The 19,069-nt window shown below is 51.7% G+C and overlaps 1 protein-coding gene across 5 annotated transcripts; it reads left to right on the top strand.

Annotated features, from left to right (window-relative positions):
• The first annotated feature begins 512 nt into the window (after positions 1-512).
• On the top strand, positions 513-17,520 carry SLC25A42 (solute carrier family 25 member 42). Of its 5 annotated transcripts, none has more exons than XM_031604097.2 (8): positions 513-595; positions 6,828-6,950; positions 8,353-8,464; positions 10,665-10,690; positions 11,439-11,605; positions 12,230-12,346; positions 12,830-12,981; positions 13,363-17,520. In XM_031604097.2, exons 2-8 carry the CDS (start codon positions 6,867-6,869, stop codon positions 13,686-13,688), a joined length of 984 nt encoding a protein of 327 aa, XP_031459957.1. In that variant the 5' UTR covers positions 513-595; positions 6,828-6,866; the 3' UTR covers positions 13,689-17,520. The 5 variants fall into 5 exon arrangements, with proteins under 5 accessions (XP_031459957.1, XP_089981978.1, XP_089981977.1 ...); XM_090125852.1 differs by lacking the exon at positions 513-595 and adding an exon at positions 1,168-1,376; XM_090125851.1 differs by lacking the exon at positions 513-595 and adding an exon at positions 1,600-2,497 and having other exon boundaries at positions 8,362-8,464.
• The last annotated feature ends 1,549 nt before the right edge of the window (positions 17,521-19,069 follow it).

Here is a 19,069-nt window from a genome sequence, read left to right as displayed (position 1 = left end):
GCCACGGCTGCGGGCCGAGTGTGGCACGTTGCCACGGGGACACGCGGGCGGCGTATGGGCCGTGTGCGAGCTGTGTGTGGGCCGTATATGAGCCGTACACGGGCCGTACAAGGGCTGCTGCACCCGGGGACGCCCGGACGGAGCGCTGCGCGCTGCCCCAGAGGTCGCTGCAACCGAGCGCGACACGGGGCGCGCTGCCATGTGCGACACGGGGGCTACGCACGGTACCCGCCACGCGAGACGCGGCTCGGGGCCGTCGCACAGCCCGCGGGGTCTCAGCAGCGCTGCGCGGCGTCCTGCGCGCATCGTGCGCGGGATCTGCGCGTTCCATCGCCGCGCAGCGCCGGGCGCACCCCGCCTCTCCCAGGCGCTCCAACGCAGCCCGTCCCTCCCGCCGTTCATTGGCTGCCTCGCCCGCCACTCTGTCGCCGCTCGGCCAATCGGCACGCGCGGCACCGCCCGCGCCCCTCGCGGCGAGGCTGCGATTGGCCGTCCTACACGGAAAGCCCCGCCTCCCGCGGGCGCTGCGGGGGAGGGGGAGGCCTGGCGGCCGGGAGGCGACGGCGGTGCGGCGGCGCCGAGCGGAGCGGAGCCGGTGAGTGCGGGCCGCTGGGCTGCGGCGCGGCTCCCGGAGACCCTCGGCGTCGCGTCGGGTCCGAGGGCCGGGCGACCGCGCATGGAGGCGGGTGACATTGCCGCGGCCTCGCGCGGGGTCAGCGCTCCGTTCGCCCCTCGGCCGCGTTGCGGGGGGGGCCGCGCGGGGACGGCACAGCTCGGCCCGGTTCGGTGCGGAGCGGCGGGCTGCGGGCCGTCCTGAACCCTGCGCGTCCTTCTGCCCTCTGCTCGGCCGTTGCCGTCTGTCCCCGCCGATCCCCGCCCGTTCTGCGCTCCCCTGCCCGTCCCTGTGCTCTCTGTCCTCGCCCACCTCCGTCACCCGTCCCTGCCCACCCCCATCCCACCCCATCCCACCCCACCCCATCCCACCCCATCCCATCCCACCCCATCCCATCCCACCCCATCCCATCCCACCCCATCCCATCCCATCCCATCCCATCCCATCCCATCCCATCCCATCCCCTGCCCGCCCGTCCCCCCGCTCCTCTCCGTTCCATCCCGCACCTCCGGCTCGAAGCCGCTCTCCATCTCCCGATGCGCGCTTTGAATCGAGCTGCTCTCGTCGTTCTGTTCCCTAAGTTGGACGCGAGGACGACGTGAGCGAGCGTTTGTCGGACACCCGGGGGACGCGGAGGGCGTTAAACACGGAGATCTCTTTCCAACTGCTGCTTTCATCACTTTCCAGCGTGAGCCCAAACTTACAGTGCAGGGCTGGCTTTTCCTCTTTGCCTTCCAACGTCCAAGTGGAAGAAGTGGCTCAGGTTGTGTTTCAGACACGCGGGGAGCTGTGGAAGTGCTTGTGCAGAGTTGCTGAGTGCCGTGCTGCTCTCTGTGCTGCTCTCTCGGTGCCCCGGGCCAGGCGTTCGGTGCTGCCTGCCCTGAAATCCGTGCTCGGAGGGTCCGGGGTGGCTGTGTTTGCTGACTGCCACCTTCCTGCTGGCGGCTCGTTGAGCTAATTGCACACAGAGGGTTTGGAGCATGCTGTCGCTTGGCTCCAGTCATTGATTGCAGGATGGTTTGTGGACGTTGTGTGTTTTTATGATGCTTTTTTTTTTTTATGCGCTGTGATGCATTTACAGTGTTTTGAAAACGTTCTGGTTTCCAAATGACTCCGCTTTGGAGAAGGCTGTGTGTGTTCAGGAGCAGAGAGGTGTCGGTGGGAGCAGGCAGGGGTACCAGCAGGCTGATGGGGGGACACCAACCTCCTCTGGGTGAAATAATGGGATATTTGGGTATCCCGAACCCCAGGGCTGCATTCTGAGCATCTTCCCACCCCAGCAGAGCTATGGGCTCTCAGCAGTTGGTTTTGTTTCCCTGGTTATTGCGTAGGAAGCTGTGAACGTTGTCTCAAGGAGAGCAGCTGTGTGTGGGGCTGGGGACTGCCCAGGCTGTTGGATTTCAGGAGCTTTCCGGCCCCAGCGGCTGCTTCAGTTTCAGGCAGAGGACTTTCAGCCCTTGACAGCACCGTGGGATGAGTCAGGAGCTGCAGCCATTGCTTTCTGTTGACCTGCAGCTGCAGTTTGTGCATTGAGTCAGGCAGAACGTGTGGCAGGGTGTGTTTTGTGCAGAGGTCACCCGGAATGTAAGACGAGCAGCAGCGCAGCCGTGTGTTCACCTGGTGGAGCAGATGGCTTTGGTACAGGTCAGACAGGTTTCCTCTTAGGAAGAAGCTCAGGAAAGCAGAAATAACTTTCTGCTGGTAACTTTGCTCCACACTGTATGAAGCTGCATTGATGTTTACACCGATGCCACTGGTTGCCACTGCAGTGTTATTCCACCAAGAGTGACACAGAGGTATTCCTGCTGTCTTATGAAAGAAGGTGACTTCTTGTATGGAAAGCTGAACTGCAGCGTGAGCAGCTCGCTCCAGGTGACAGCAGAGGTGAGTGTTGGTGATCTTTGCTCTCCAGCGAGGCATCAGATTTGCTCCTCCTCGCTGTGTCTGTGCTGTGGGTGCTGCTGGGCTGCAGAACTGCACTGAGCTCTGAGCTGCACCTGTATCAAAGCTGACACTGTGTGCAAGCAGGGCCTGCAGCAGCACTGTGGGAAATGGTACCCACCTGTGGCTTCTTCTTAGACTTCGAGTTTGTTCTTTTTTTTTTTCACAGTGGGATTTTTAGCAAGGAGATGATGATGATTGGTTGTTTTGGTGAAATGGTTCTGGGCAAAGATCGCTCCTGTTTGACCAGGGGTTGTTCGTGTTTCCACTGATCTCTGCTCGAACTGGAAGCCTTTGGCCATGCTGGGGTCGTGTCTCAGGGCTGTCTGTGCCTGCTTTGTTGTCTTCTGCTTTCTGCCTCTGAAGGAGGAGGTTTGTGACAAGCTCAGACTCAGCAGCTCTCTGCCATTCCGTCCCCTTCGGGAGCTCTGTTCCCCTATAGACAAAGTTGTCTTGCAGATACAAACAGCTCTTGGCTGTGGAAAGCAGAGCTGAGGTGTTCCCAGCAGCAGGCAGGTAATTGAAAACCACGCAAAGAGTTTGGATCCTCCTCCTCCATCCATTTATCTGAGTTGTGGCTGGGGGAGGGAAGCAGAAGCATTCATTTTGTTCTTTGCAAGGAAGCCCCCCCCCCCAAAAAAAAAAAAACCTAAATGATTCCAGGTAGCATCATTTAGTGAGTCTTCTAATTAGGTTGTCAGTGGGTCTTCCAAATTGTGCTGACAGCTTCTGTACAGACTTTTAAAGGGAAAACACAACGGGCTGCTCCTAGCTCGTGTTTTGGGATCGGATCTGAAAGCACCCGAAGATGAATGTGAGTGATGGGAGCTGAGCCTGCAGGGCATCGCTGGGTTTGATTTTTAATGGCTTAATCAAACTGGAAGGCAATGAGGGACCTCGGGGGACCACCCAGCGTAGCTCATCCCCCTCCTCTGTGATTTTTTCTGAGATGCTTTTGCTCCAAGGGCGAATTTAAGGCGGCGGTGATTGCGGTGCAGCTCTGCCTCTGTCAGCCTCAATTGCTCAGTTTAACAACTGAAGGGAACCTAATGGAGCAGCTTCCCGGGGCACTGCTTCACTCCAGCCTGCCTAGGAAGGCGGGTGAGGGTTTTTGCTGGATCTCTCTGAGCTTTCTTTTTTTCCTTACTTGAACTCCATGCTTTTATTGGTGATGCGGAGACAGACGTGAACAGTGCAATAAAGGGAAAAAAAATTAAAAATAAAAATCCGGAAGTGGGTGGCTGCTAATTAATGAAGGAAGCTGATGGGTCCGAATGGAGTCATGCGGGTGACTTCACCTGTATGGAACCCAGTGGGGCTTTGATTTATGGGGAGCTGGGCATCCCATAGCAGGGAGCAGTGGGTGCATCCCAGAGAGCAGCTCTGTTGGCAGTGGGTGCTGCTGGTTGGTGGCTGCTTGCTTTGCTGTATTGCTGCTGGCTGGGTGGCATTCCTGCAGGAGCAGTTGTGCTTTCTGACAGGTTGGGATTCTATCAGGAGCATCAGACAAATGTGGCTTTTGGTGCTGATGTGTCCCTGGGCCGGGTGTTGCTTTCTGGTTGCGTTGTGATGTGAAGCTGCAACGTCTGGGGCTGCTTTTGTGGTGAAGGTACTTTGCTGCAAACAGGGATGTTCAGGTGTGGCAGAACGGGGAGCGCTGGGATGTCGGGGGGGTGGGCAGTGGGGTTCCCTGCTGTGCCAGCTGTGCCATTAGTGCCAGCCCCAGCCTTCCTCTGGGCCAGAGCGATGTCAAACCAAACTCCTGAGTAAGGCTTAATTGTGAAATATGGGAATGGATACCCATCTCTGAGCCTTTTCTTTGGCAGTGAAGCATCTTCACCGCGCTCCGATTGCTGCAGCTGGGTGCTGGCCGTGGGCTCTGCTGTAACAGCACTGTGGGTGTTACTCATTAAACCTCTTCAACTTTTGAACTCCTGTTCTCCTTTCTGATGGTCCACCCTGCGAGGGGATGGGGCAGCTCTGCTGGGGGGTCCTCTGTGGATCTGCAATGAGGGTTTGTGTAGCAGCCACAGAAATAATGCAGCGAAGTGTTACAGAAAGCAAATCCCAGCTGCAGCCTTTCTTTTTTCTTCTTGTTCCCCACGGCTTTGGAAATGTGAGCAATAAATGTGTGTGGGCTGGATGGAGTGTGAGGGGTGAAAGCGCGTCCAGCTGCTCCGTGATGAGTTTCTGTGGATTGCTTAATGAAGATTCTGATGCACATATATGTACGTGTGTGTGTATATGCCAGATAATGTCTGCTTTCTGATGGCTGAGCCCTACAAATTTGGACTGAAACTGAAAAGCAAAGCTTTGTTTTCTGTCTGCTGTGTGTCGTCACTTGTAACACACAGAACTCAGTAACTCCCAGAAGTCAGAATCCAACCCACCTCCAAAACAAGGCGCTGCTGCATTGCTTTGCAGGGAGCAAATGGGACTGCAAGGAATAGATGCTGCTTTTGTATTTAAGGCTCCGCAAGTATAGGGCTTGCATATAGGTGGACAGGTGCTGTAGGATCAGGGCATGAGGCACTGAAAGTACAGGGGAAAACAGCTCTGAATAGCATCAAAGGAAGAGTGTTGAGCAAACAGAGATCGCCTTCGCATGCGTGCATCTTCCAAAATAGATCCAAGCTTAATAATAGCAGTTTAGGATTAGAGGTTTCCTTTCAGTCATCTTTCTCAATCATCCTTCAGAGTCCCATTTTCAAACAGTTGCATGTTGCATTCCAAAGCTCTTCAGCACGAGTTCTATTTCGGTGGGTTTATTTTTGGTAGAGATCAATTTGATATTGTGACCTACATTTCTCCTGGGGATAATATCAGCCCAGGAGCCCTCCCTGCTCTGCTGAAGGGCACAGCTTTGCAGTTCCAGCTCCGTGAGACGAGAAGGAACCAACGGCAGGTAGTAATTAGAAACAATCAGCAGACTGCAGTCATCAGAATAACTCAATGAGGAACCACCTCCATCCTATGGGGATGTCTGTGCACGTGGTCTGATGGGACCAGACCTCTACAACAGAACTTCCCAAGCGCCAACGTTGCAGCTGTTGGGGTCTCTTTCATTGCAACGTGGAGTTATTTGAGCAGTTATTTGAGCTCCTCTTTTGGAAGACACCCCCAGGAGCTGGAAGCATGCGGTGTCTTCACACATTTGCTCCTGCAAATGGTGTCGGTGTTAAGGACAGTGTGAGTGTGGGCTGCACACAGCTCCATCCACAAATTGGTCATGCACCAGTACAGCCAAGGCTGAGCCCTCTCTGGCTCTGTGTTAACATCTCTGCTGCAGCCAAGGGGGTTTTGAGAGTGAAGTCTGGCACTAATTTATGAGAGCGATGCAAAAAAAAAATAGGTCAGCAAGTCTGAAAGGTGCTGACAAGCATTTAATGGCTAGAGATTGTTAAAAAGGAGGAGAAATAAAAGCTCTTCAGGTGGCATTTTGCAGTAAGCAGGCTGTTGTACCTCTGTGTTTCCCAGGTATGGGATGGGGCAGAGATGAAGCTGCAGGACTTGCTGCAGGATGCTGAGGAGCAGTTGGGGAATCCACATTTCCCAAGCTCACATTCCTGGAAGGGAAGCTGTGGAAAAATGGCAGTTGGAGCAATCTTGCTGCTTAGAGAGCAGATCTTTGTAGCTGCACCCCATGTGTGAACCAGTGCAGAGCTGGGAGGGCCATCTTTCACTGCAGCTGTGCAGGAAGGGAGCCCTGCAGCCACCAATGTGCTGTGCTCAGCATCCTGCTGTAATGTCATCCACGCAGCACTGATGGCACGTGTGGGGCACTGGAGCTGTCTGTCCCTTAAAATAACCTTACAGCAGCCTTTGGGGATGTACTGCTAGGAGTATTTATTTCCATTTTCTAGAACTGGCTTTTAAATTTCTGGATGTGTTTTCTAGTATCTGAGTGATGCAGAGCAATCAAAATGAATGGCAACCTGAGTGTTCACTGTAAGCAATGGAAGAGGACAGAACAGGGTCGATTGCTTCACCCTTAGAAATCATGCATTTGGTTTTGGACCTTGCAGCTGAGTTCCTTGGGAGAGCAAAAAATGAATGTGGTCAACAACACAGTTTTAGTAGCACCAGAGCATTTCCCCTGCCCCATCCCTGTCATACACACTTGTATCTCCATACACATACTTGTATCTCCAAGGATGGACTGCTGGAAGCTTGGGCTTGGAGCTGGCCCTTTCCTTCCCTTCCAGCTATTTTATGACCTGAGTATTTGCTACCATTGATGCTAATGCTTATTTTGTTCTTGTTTTCCGTTCAGGAGCCGGAGCCCTTCTGCCCACTTGGAAGTGCAACTGGTATGGGTAATGGTGTGAGAGAAGGTCAAGTGGATTTCAGAGGGCAGGATGTGGAGCCAACTGCATCAGCTCATCTTCCAGCAGAGGTACGAGTGAGAGCTCAGGGGCTGCATGCCACGGGGTGAACCAAGAGCTGAGGGACTGCAGGGGGAGCATCTCAGTGGGATTTGGGACATCCAAGCCATGCAATGTGTAACTGCACTTTGAGGATGGCTGAGCAGCTCCAGTCCTTGGGAAGGGGTTGGGCATGGCTCCGGGCTGATGGACAGGCAGGGCTGTGCTCCTCGTTCAGGGTTATGTCTTATTACATCGGAGGTGGCAGAGCTGGGAACAGAGCCAGGGGGGCTGCTCCCAGTGCTCCCAGTGCTCTTGCTGCTGCCACGGACTCCCATTAGCAAAACCAGAGGGGAAGGTGCTGCTGAACCTTGCTCTGGTTTAGCTCAGGGTTTCTGCTCGTGTGGAATGACTTTGCTGGGGGAATGGAGCCAAAACTCGGTCTGAAGTTCACACAGTGCTGCCTGTGCGCGTGGCAGCGGATCAGCAGAGATTGATTCCCTTCCATTTTTTCCCCTCTGTGTGTTTTTGTAATAAAAAATGAATGTTTTAGCTGGGAAATGTGCTGGTGGGGAGGGGAAAGGCGTTAACTCCCCCATGAAAAAACAAAGCATATCAGAAGTTAACATTCTTAAGCCTCAACTTGACTTGTCTCTCAGCCCATAACCTTCACGGTGTTAGATTTCAAGTCATTTACTTGCTTTCTGCCCATGTGTTACGAGAAGATAGCTGCTTTATAAATATGAGCTGTGGCAGGAATGTCAATAACAGAAACGCTTCCATCCCATTTATCATAGCGGGAAGCCTGCCGTGTTTTACTCCTAGGATCTTGGAGACAAAGTGGGTTTGTGTGTTGGTGCAAGGGCAAAAGAGAAATGCACCCTTGTGCCTGGTTCAATCATAAGCAGTGACATCGCCTGTAGAAATCTGAACAGGGAAAAGGCAGCACACGTGAGAGAGGCAGACCTTGGAACTTCGTGTTTTGCAGACACATCTAATCTTTGTTCTGGCCAGGAATTTATTGCACTTGGGAATGTTCAAGAATGTTTTGAAGGGAATGTTCACATTTCCAAAACACCCCACACTGATTTTTAGCTGTCTCAAGAGAATCAAAAGCATTCTTATTACGTTAGCAGGTAGAGAACCGTTTCTACACTGGGCTGAAAGGGACAGAGAAATCCTTGCAAACAACCTGACAAAACAATTCAGAGTGATGCAGCATTGAGATACTGCACTGAAATGTGAGCATGTGATTGGGTTGCTGTATCGTGGAGCTTATGTTTGCTAATGGGACAGATTGCAGGATAAAGTGGGTGCTCACACCTGAGTTTGGTTCACCCACGTCCCTGGGTGGGAGGAAAAGGTAGCAAAGGTAAAATATTACAACTCCTCTTTAGGATTGACTGTGTCACACTGAGCAGTGCTTTGTTCCAGGGTATCCAGGAGCAGAAGAACGTGCTTAACTCCCTGATGTCCGGTGCACTGGCTGGTGCTGTTGCCAAAACTGCAGTAGCTCCACTGGATAGGACAAAAATCATGTTTCAGGGTAAGTCCTGCTGGCTTTTGCAAGCTACTCTGACATTATTGCTACCAGAAACCAAACCAGCTCCAAACGTATTCAGGCAGAATGTCCCCCAACCTGAAAGGAGTGGGTAGGATGTGACAGAGCAGTGACAGTGCCACAAAGCCACAGTGCATCGAGTCTGAAAAGCTATTGTTTGGTTTTTGGTGGGATTATTGCAGATGTCAATCAGCTGCTCATGTGGATGGTGCTCCTGGATCCAGGTCTCGTGGTAGTCAGCAAGAGCTTTGCTATTTCAGCGCAGTGTGGTGCATGCAGTGCTGGCTGGGGACAGTTGGCAGCAGCTTGTGAGTGTTCCATGCAATAAGGGAGGATGCAGAGCAGCTGGGCAGTGGAAGAGCTGCATTTGAGGGGATGAGTGATCAGATTTCTGTGCTTCCTCAATTTGGAGAAACAAAGTGAGAGGGAAAGGGAGCGAGGTTAGGTGGTAGAAGTGGAAGGAGGTGATGGAGCTGCTTGCTGGAGGCCAGGCAGTGCCTGCTCACATGTGCAGCAATTTCTAATAAGTTGTGTTTTATTCCAGCTGAATGTGGTTGGAGTTGAGATTGATTATGAAAAGTGTTTACAGGATGCAATGAAGCTGGCATTCCTAGCTTTGTATTGCAAAATGCTTTCAACTCTTCAACTTAGCGTGTAACTGATGATGATACTCAGCTAATTGGGATACAAGAAGCTGGTACATGGAATGGGGTTTGGGGTTCAGCCCCACCATGGGCTCCTCCCAGTTCCCCCATTTAAGCATGAGGGCCACCAGCTGTGTTCATTGCCCTGATGGGAAGGACACATCCAGTTGGTAGAATAAACATTTGGTGAGGCCAGGAGTTTTAAATCCAGCTGACGTCTCAGATTAAATGAATTGGGTAGGTTTACTGTAATCCCTGGACGAGATTTAATTTGAAATTGACTTTCATTTGACGTGACTTCCCATCTTGGCGTGGCAGGGATAGAGATGAGGGAGGTGAGGCTGCAGGGAGCTCAGCCTGGGCTGTGATTGTGAGCACTGGGGACGTGCTGTGCTTTCCCAGCAGAATGAGCACTGTGGTTCATCTGAGGTTGGGATGTCAGGATCAGAGGTGAGATGGGAGCTGCCGAATTGGGATGAGTCATCAGCTGCCCGTATAAATCACAATTAACACATCCAGCCCTGCGTGTTGTGCAGGACCTGTTTGGTTTGGCCCATTAAACTTGCTGCAGAGGATATAACTAAAAGCTGCCCAATTTCTTATCCAACAGGTTTCCCACTCTCTTGCTGTGCTGGAGGTTTCCACCACGGCCCCGTTCCCTTTCTGTGAGGAGGGAAAGCATCTTGGGGTCATGTGAATGTGGGAGGTTGTCCTTTGATCCGAGGACTGAATTCCCATGGGAGTGGGGAAGAGGTTTCTTTTCCATTGCAGAGTCAGCTCGGAGCGGGTATCAGAGTGGTTTTAGTTATTAAAAAAAAAAAAAAGCTTTGAATTACATAAAGGAGCAACGCAGTGAAAATGTATTTGCATGTGATTGTTTGACACACTTGAGAGGTTACAAGTCTCAAAGGAGTTTGAAAGAAACTGCAACAGAGATTTAATTGGAACCACGTTTCATTAGCGTTGCTGTCCGCGTTTTCGCCTGGGTTTCCTTCCTGCTGCAGGGATGTTACAAAGCAGAGCTGCTGCCTGCCAAATAAAGCTGGCTTCCCCAGGCCTCCCGTGTTACATACTTAAAGAGAGGCTGTCAATTTGAATGGATGCAGGAAAAGAAGCAGAGTGTTCAGCTGAGTTTTGTGAGGATGAAACCATCGTAGCGTGGAGCTCCGCTAACGGCGCTGCGCCGGGCGGCAGTTTGGCATCAGGCTGCAACCTGTGTGTGCAAATGTGCTGCTCAAATCCTTGTGCTTGGGTCCTGCCCTCCTTTAATTGCTGTTGTTATTTGCTTTTTGTAGCCCTTTAAATTAAGAAGTGACCAATGGAGCGTTTCTGTGAAAGCAGATGGGGGAGTGAACTCCTGCTCTGCTGCTGTGAGCGCTCACCTTGGGGCAGCCTTTGTTGGTTACAAAGAATCACCTTTTTTATTTTGTTTCTTGCATTAATTCTTCTGCTTTTATTTGTATTTCTTAGCTGCAATGCAGCTATTGTTTCCTTGATCCATCTGAGTGTACTGAGACCTAACGCTCGCTTTTTCTTTTTAGTGTCTTCAAAAAGATTTTCTGCCAAGGTGAGGCGATGTGTCTGTCTCCTGTTCACCCAAAGTGTTTGATTAATGGTAGTAACATCACCTTGTGTTTGTTTGTGACTTACCTGGGTTTCATGAGCAGCACTCGTAGTGAAAGAGCACAGAGGGAAGGACTGCAAATAGTATTTCTAGTACTCTTGCTGATGTTTTTGCCCATTGCCAGGCATGGAGGGGACCCAGTCCTCATTCTGTAGGTCCTACCTGTGATGTGGCAGCAGATGTGACTGAGCTTTTCCCTTTTCCTCCTGTGGTTGCTTCCTTTCCCCCCTGGAGCTGTTTCAGGGTGTCTAGGAGATGCGAATGTGGATGCTGATCCATGGCAGGGCATGCTGGATGTTCTCCTGCATGTGCATTACAGCTATTCCGTGCGTGCTGTGCTAATATGTATAATCCAAATGCTTCTGTCTTATACTAAGAAGATTAATTTGGGTTGTAAAAAAACATCAGCCCAGCTCTGTGCCTTCCCCTCAGAGAGCAAACAAAGATGTAAAGCTCTGCTTCCCCAGCTCCTGTTATTTTTGGCTCTAACGTATGTGAATCAGTCTCCCTAGAGAAGGGGTTTCAGTTGTCTCATTTTGGAGTTGGGGCCGTAACAGCTGACAGCAGCTCGCTGGGGTAGAGGGCAGGGAGGCTTTGGAGGGGTTAAACTATAGGGTCACCTTTTCCCCTCCTATTGTTTGGACTCCTCTTATCATGATGTCCCATCTGACCTTTGCTCTGTTGCCTGCAGGAAGCCTACAGGCTGATTTATCACACCTACCTCAACGAGGGCTTCTGGAGTCTCTGGAGGGGGAACTCAGCCACCATGGTGCGCGTGATCCCTTATGCTGCCATTCAGTTCTGTGCACACGAGGAGTACAAGCAGCTCCTGGGGAGCTACTACGGCTTCCAGGGAAAGTAAGATGCAGCGTGGCTTTGATCCTTGCAGAGGAGGATGGAGCATTTTGTGGGTTGCAGGGAGGGAGCACGATTCTCTGCTTTCTGCAGGCCTTGCTGGGCTGGAAGCTCTTGGTGCAGGGTTGTGCCAGCCCCTCTTGCAATGGCTTTGCAGAGCAGTGTGCTGAGAGGGGGCTGAGCGACGTGTTGGGTCTGCAGTCCTGCACGGAGGAGACCTTTGTGAGAGGACTCTGTTTTCTAGAGGCGTGAGCAAGAAGTGGCCTAGATGTTGAGTCAGTGCTTCCTTATGCTGAGAGCGGGCAGACAAAGCAAAGAGCATTTCTTTACAGGAGAAGCAGCTTTCTGCTGCTAGCTGAGCCCTCCTTATGTGCATGCAGCCCGAGCCTCTTGCTCTTGGGCACGCAGTGTCTGAGGCAGCCCAGGTCAGGCATGCTGTCCTCAGTGCCCTCTGAGACCTCAGTTTGGAATTGCTGTGGCAAACCACAGCTGCTCCAACCCCCACCCAGCTCTCTCAAGCACACAGACGGGGAAGGGATTCAGTAGCTGGTAGAGTCCTGCTGAAAAGCCACACCGCATTACCATCTCCAGGTGATCTGTTTGGTCTCTTCTCTCACCTTACTTTAGAGCGCTGACACCCTTTCCTCGATTCATTGCTGGCTCTCTGGCAGGCACCACGGCTGCCATGTTAACCTACCCCTTGGATATGGTCCGTGCTCGAATGGCTGTCACGCCGAAGGAGATGTAAGTGCCTAATGAAAGCAAGTACCACCACCACGAACAAACGCAGAGCTTTCTTTTAAGGTCAGATGGTTTTATTCTCATTTTCTGGGTCACTTCTTGCTCGGAGCCTTTGGTGTAATAAACGTTGTTACTGCGTGGGTCTGAGCACTGATGAAATGCCCAGAGCCCTGGTTAGTCCTGGGACTGGAAGGAGATGGATGCACAAAAACCTCCCCAGAAAAACCTGCTTGCCAGGAGGCTGGAGGGCACAGTGCCTCGGGGGGACTGAAAAGACAGGACAGCACATTGCAGTAGGGCTGGAGGAGAGCTGGGGACTGGCTTCTCCGCTTGCAGATAGGTTTCTGAAATCTGTTCTGAGCTGTCTGATGAGCTCAGAGCCAAATTAATTAATTGTTGATCCTTCAGAAAGCTCTACTGGAAACACTACCCGGATGTGCAGGCACTAACTAGCGCAGATTTGGTTTTCCTGTGTCTGCATGCTAGGTACAGCAATATTGTTCATGTCTTCATCCGAATATCCCGAGAGGAAGGATTGAAAACACTGTATAGGGGATTTACACCAACCATCCTTGGAGTGATTCCGTATGCCGGGCTTAGCTTTTTCACCTATGAGACGCTGAAGAAACTGCATGCAGGTAATGGATCCTTTGGTTTTTTTGGCTTTAAAATGGAATGGTGAAGGCTTTGGGCCAATTTCAGGTGTTTGAATTCCGTGGTGCAAGCCCTCTTCCTGGCCTTGAAGCCAATTGTGAAGTTCTGTGCTCGTGGAGGGTGCCCTGTGCCCGCCTTTCCCCAACCCTAGACTTTGAAGAGGGCAAGCTGCAGTAGAGCAGCACTTCCATCTTTTGCCTTCCTGCAAATCCCGAGCGCAGAGAGGACGTGGTTACTTCCCAAGCCAGCTTACATCCAAATTGGGAACAACATCCCAGGACTCGGTTCCTCTCTTTGGCTCTTGGCCCGCTTGACCTCGGTTATGCCAAGGAGCTTTCCACATTCTGCTACTTTCTCTTTCCCAGATCACAGTGGGAAATCGCAGCCATCCCCTCCGGAGCGACTTCTGTTCGGTGCCTGTGCAGGGTTGATCGGCCAGTCGGCATCTTACCCCCTGGATGTGGTTCGCAGGCGAATGCAGACGGCGGGGGTTATGGGACACACGTACAGCTCCATCCTTCTCACCATGCAGGAGATTATAAGAGAAGAGGGACTAATCCGTGGTTTGTACAAAGGACTCAGCATGAATTGGGTCAAAGGTCCGATTGCAGTGGGAATAAGCTTCACAACCTTTGACCTGACGCAGATCCTTCTCCGTAAATTACAGCACAGCACTAATGTTGAAAGGTAGTAGCTTAATCCCCACAGCCCTCGCTGGAGAAAAGTACGACACGTGTAGAAAGAGCAATGCTCGCGTTCCCTCGCTCTGTACGTGCTCTCCCACAGCTGAGAACTCACCTTGTTTGTTTGTTTGTTTGTTCCTTCTGTGCTGTTGTTTGGTTTTCTTTTTTTTTTTAATGAGCCTCCGCGTCGTTTTGAAACCTCAACCTGCCACTAACCCTCCCCTCAACAGAGTCCTTTCCGCCGCTCCGCAGAACGGTGTCCTCTTCAGAAGCTGCCTCATCCTCCTGCCTCGTCCTTTGATGCTGGGAGTGGAGCCTCTCAAACAAACAACAGTGCTGCTGCGCTCCACGTCTGTTTCTCCGGGCAGATGGAGTGGGGATAAGAGAGAGAGAGAGGAATGAACTCCTGTATGTGGGAAGTGAGCACAGTCCTGGAAGGCGGTTCTTACTGTGCACTGCTGGAGGCAGTCTGCCAAGTGCAATATTCCAGTTAATCAGTCGGGAATTCCACATTCCTCTGACCTGTGAGCACCGAGTTCTGTAAAACAGGACACAGCAGGATTTAACAGGTCGCTTCTTTTCTTCTGGAAGCTGTGTGTGAGCTCTGGCTGGAAGAGCTGCCCATTTGCAAACGTTGTTTTTCATTTCTGGGTTGAGTTGCATGAAATCTCCCTTGCGTGCGGCGTTCCCCTGAGATTACCAAAGACTGTAGACAGCAGGGGAGGAAAGTTCCGAGCAGTTTTGTAAATCGAATTCTCACGTCTGTTGTCAGTGTCATTGATGGGGGCTGTGCCTGGGATCACAGACTGGATTGGATCAAACTGCAGCAGGGCTTTCAGGCCGTCAGAACCCTTCCGTTGTCGTCGTGGTCTTAAAGGCAGCTGTTCTCCGAGGGATTTGGCTGTAGTGCCCTAGGCAAGAAAAGAAACTGTTACATACTTCAATTTCCAGCAGTTCTGTCCTTCAGTATTATCACTGCTGCTTTATGCACGTTGCAGGAACAAACGGCTCAAAGATGCACACGTGATGCAGGTTGAGCTGCTCCCAAAGGCTGGTTGTGTCTGCAGCCTGGTGGCCCTGCTTCCCAACAACCTCTGTCCTTTGGTGCCTGCTGTGTTCTTACTCCACACCTAAACCCACTTGCTTTCAATCCTTGAGTTCCTCTGGACTGTGTCCTCGGGGGAATGGGCTCCACAGTCAGTACCAACCCCTCAGAACTTATGTCTGGTGCCAATCATTCCCAGTTGCAATTTGAAAATGAATGGTAGAGTACCTTTCATTGTTTCTATTTCAAGTCAGGCTTTGGAGAAATGGAGATCTGAGGGTGGCTTTGTTTTATGTTCTGTTCCTGTATTAAATTTGGAGTGCAGGAGGTCACAACGAGCTTTAGAGTTCTCTGGGAATCCCATTCCACAAGCCAAGATGAAAAATCCCTTCCCAGCTGATACTACCCATGTAGAGGGGAGATAACATATAAAAGAGAAAATAAGGCATAATCTAAAAGCTGTCCTTCTCTGGTGTATATATTTTAGTCACTGTAGTTTGACCCTCGTGTCACAGCTTTATTAATGGGAATGGAGGTAATTGCACAACTGGTAGAAATAGCTTTTTCCTTTCTTTTGTCTTTGCACTTGTTCTTCGGAGCATAACTTGCTTCTAATGCCAAATATTTCCCTAGGAACTGAGCACTTGTGCTTCCATTTGGTGGACGTGGCGGGCAGCATCCTGCAGTGTTAGTGCTGATTCCAGAAGGCAGGGATCGATCCTGCTGTAATGGTTGTGGATGGGCAGGGCATGAACCTCAGTGATTTCTGCCTCTTAAGCCCACCAGTGATGATTTCCGTTGTGAAACTTGACTGCAATCACCACCTCACCTTGTAATTAACTGTTAGGTGTCGTCATAAGAGTCGTTAGAGATAATAGCCATGAGTTCTCTGTCTTTTTACTCCATTGCTAATGGAAGATGATCAGCTGTTTTCTTCATTGGGTGAAACGTTCAGTCCTTTGCAAGAGCTCTGATTTCTTTTCTCCAATGGAGAAGCCAATTACTTCTGCTCTTCCTTTGGTCTCGCTTGGCCTGGTGAGGAAGTGCTGGGGCATCTCAGCAGGAACGAGGTGCAGACCAGCAATGAAGAGTGTAAGGAATGGCTGTTGTAGGTGTGTGTGCTTGCATGTCCCACCACACGTACAGCCCACACTGAGTTCTCGCTCAGCTTGGAGGCTGCTGGTTCAGAGCACAGTCCTTTCTGCACAGATGACTCCTGTAGTGACAGCAGAGGTGAAGCTGAGCCTTCCAAGCTCAGGCAGGCTCCTGTGCTCTGCACTACAGTGGGTGGTTGGGGCAAGCTCTGCATCTTGTCTTATGAGGCAGGGCAGCTCCTGCCACGCTGGGTGTGCAGCTGGAGTGCTGGTGAATGGAAATCCTATGGAGGGGGGTGGCTGGTGGCACCTCGCAGCCTGGCTGGAGCCTGAGGGCTGAGCTGAGGATGGAGACCTGAAGCACAGCCTGGCTTGGATGTGCTGAGCTGAGGGAAGCTGTTCCTTCATTAGCAGCTACACCTGATTTGAGTTCAGTGAACTGTCAGCCAAACACGTTTCTCCAAGTTCTGCAGGCTGAGAGCTTATTTGGAGAGAGATCTGAATTCAGACTGTAATTGTTTTGGTGCTTTTATTTCTTGGGCAAGAGAATAACTGTGTCACCGCTTTGGGCTGTTTTGAATAGTTCTTTCTTTTTCCTTGGTTTGAATGTAGAAGAGGAGAGACGGAGTGTTCTCTTCCCTTCTCTTAATCTTTGTGTGAATTGAGATACGTTCCAGATCTCTGTGCTGCCTGGAATGAGTGCCCCAGGAGCTCTGGGCACAGTGATTGGGAAGGGGAGGTGCCTGTGTGCCAGCCAAGAGCCATTCCTTCAGCTCTGAGAGACAAAAGTCTAACAGGAATATCCTCCAGTTCTTCTTTTCTTTCAAACTAATTTACTACCCCAAGTTCAATTCCTTGCTTTAATTTTCAAGTCACGCATCTTACTTTTCTCAAATGCATTACTGCCAAACGTTCACCTGTGCTTTTATTATTTTTTTTTTCCTTGTCTTTTCTTCCTGCTTCTGCACCTTTAGTTCTGCACTTGCACTTCGAGAAAATCAGGTCCAATGAAATGCATCTAAAGTGACAAAACTGGAGCTTTGCTAGGGATCCCCGAAACAGTCCTGCTTATGGGCAAGGAGAGTTCTGCATGGGACAAGAAGGCACGAGGTAATGGGGCAGAAGGTTTGGGGAAGGTTCTTGGATTCCTTGCCCAGCCTCACGCCTTTCCTTGGCTCACTGCAAGGCGCTGCTGCTCATCAGCTCCTCTTTGGGCACCTCCACGCGGTGCTGTGCTCTGTGCAAGCAATGTGGGGAGACTTTGTGCTGCAGGCAAGGATAGCAGGGGCATAAAGTCACTGACAGGCACGGGATGAGCATTATCCAGCCCTTTTCTCCTGGGCTGGTGCAGAGGAGGAGGTCTGGAGCTGTGCTGCACAACAGCCTTTGCTATTGCAGGGCTGGTGCTCCCCACTCCTCTCTGCGCCGTGTGATGGATGCAGGGTGTCCCAGCACTGTTTGCTGCCTGTGTGGTCTATGCATATATTAACACAAACACTGTTAAATGCCTTTTGTCCAGACGTGTCCTCACCATCGGTGTGTGTGCGTGCGTCAGTTTCTGACTGCTTTTCTTGGATCTGGAGTTCTATTTTATTGCAGTGAAGACACTTTGGTATATAATGTTTATATATTTTAAGATTTGTGCCAAGAGAGGATGTATATTTAATAAAAAATCTAATTGACTTTGCAGGCTCTGAAGGGCCCTTTCTGTTGTGCTTTGTGCATTGGAGAGAGAAGCGTGGCACGTTGGGTGGATTTACTGATGCACCACTGAATGTGGTGATGTCAGGGCTGGGGCTGCACGTCCTCCTCGTGGTTCTGCCACAGCTCTGTGCCTGCAGCTCCCACCTGAATGCCCCGGGGGTGCTTTGGAAGATGGGGAAGTGCAGCTCAGCAACTGTTTCAAAGCACTGTGCTCCTTCTCCCAGCAGTGCCCATCCCCAGCGCTGCGGAGCGGGATGGGGATGGGTGTGCAGTGGCAGCAGGTGGCACTGTCGGCTTAGCCATGGCTTGGTGGCTTCCCCCAAGTTGGGGTTCCCCTGCTCTGCTCAACCCTGCTCAGCTCTTGGGGTTTTCGGTGCTTTCAGCTGCGTTTCAGGCCTCGTGTGGCTGTAGGGTGGTGGTGCTTTGCTGTCCTTGCTCCTTGCTGGGCAGTGGGGACGGATCCAGCCCTGTAGAGCAGCCCTCTGCACTCCCTGCTACATCCCCAGGGAAACTGAGCACCACGGGCTGTGAAACGTGCACTGACCCTTGCAGGAAGCCCGATGCAGAGCTGAACAACAGCCCTCACATCCACCTTCCCTGCAGCCGCCGCTTCGATCCTGCAGGTGAAGGTTGGCATCTCCTCCTCTGCTTAATGGGGGTTTGGGGTTTGCTTCCCCACCCGTGTTTGTGCTGCTGAGCACAGAGCGAGCCGGGGGTCAGCAATGTGCTGCTGCTCTGAGCAGTAAGGGTGGCAATGGGATCCCACTTGGGGTGGGAGCGAGGGATCCTATGTGAGATGGGAGCAGGGATTGCTGCTTTCCTCCCTGCCCTGGGGCACGAAGGAGGACCTCCAGGAACTCATGGCAGCTGGAGGTAGGTGTGCACCGTGGGAATAGGGGCGATGCAAGGCCAACCCCAGGTCACAGCAGGGCATCCTGGTGCCAGCAGAGCCTCTGCAGCACAAAGCTGCTCCTCTCTGCTGAGAACCTGAGTGCAGCCCTTTGTGGAGCAGAGCCCAGCCCGTGCCATCACCCAAATAAAGCAAAGATACAAGGAGTGAAATAATTCTAGGGAGAGAAAGATGGGGGGCTCTCTCATTTTATTTGATGTGGCCCAATTTCATTGCTGGTGGATCTGTCTCCTGCTCTTGGCGAGTCTATCAGTCATTGTCCCTGCCTGAGAGGGTCACGTCTGGGCAGATCTCTGGGGAGGAACTGTCTGCATGTCTGACTGCAGCACAACCCCAGGCCTTAGCAACCCTCCTCCTGCTGCCAGCCTTCCCCGAGCTCAGCCCCCGGCTGCTTCCTGCACATGCTTCAGGAAAATTAGATAAATGAGCCATCAAGACGGTTGGGCTGGCTCTTAATGGGACAAGCCTCTTTGCATCCTGGCCCTAGGGGAATCTCCCTCCTTGCACCTTTCCTTGCTCCTTGGTGACAGTGCTGCTGGAGCTCAATTTCTCTTTGCCTTCTGCTCATCCATGTGCTGCTCTGGGCTCAGGTTTTCCCATCTCTTTGCAAGAGGGGAATATTTCCCCTTTATTTTT

Source organism: Phasianus colchicus, chromosome 28, assembly GCF_987193195.1.
Source record: "Phasianus colchicus chromosome 28, bPhaCol1.hap1.1, whole genome shotgun sequence".
NCBI classification, from domain to species: domain Eukaryota; kingdom Metazoa; phylum Chordata; class Aves; order Galliformes; family Phasianidae; genus Phasianus; species Phasianus colchicus.
The sequence above is the reverse complement of the archived record's forward strand: the minus strand, read 5'-3'. Positions and strand labels throughout refer to the sequence as shown.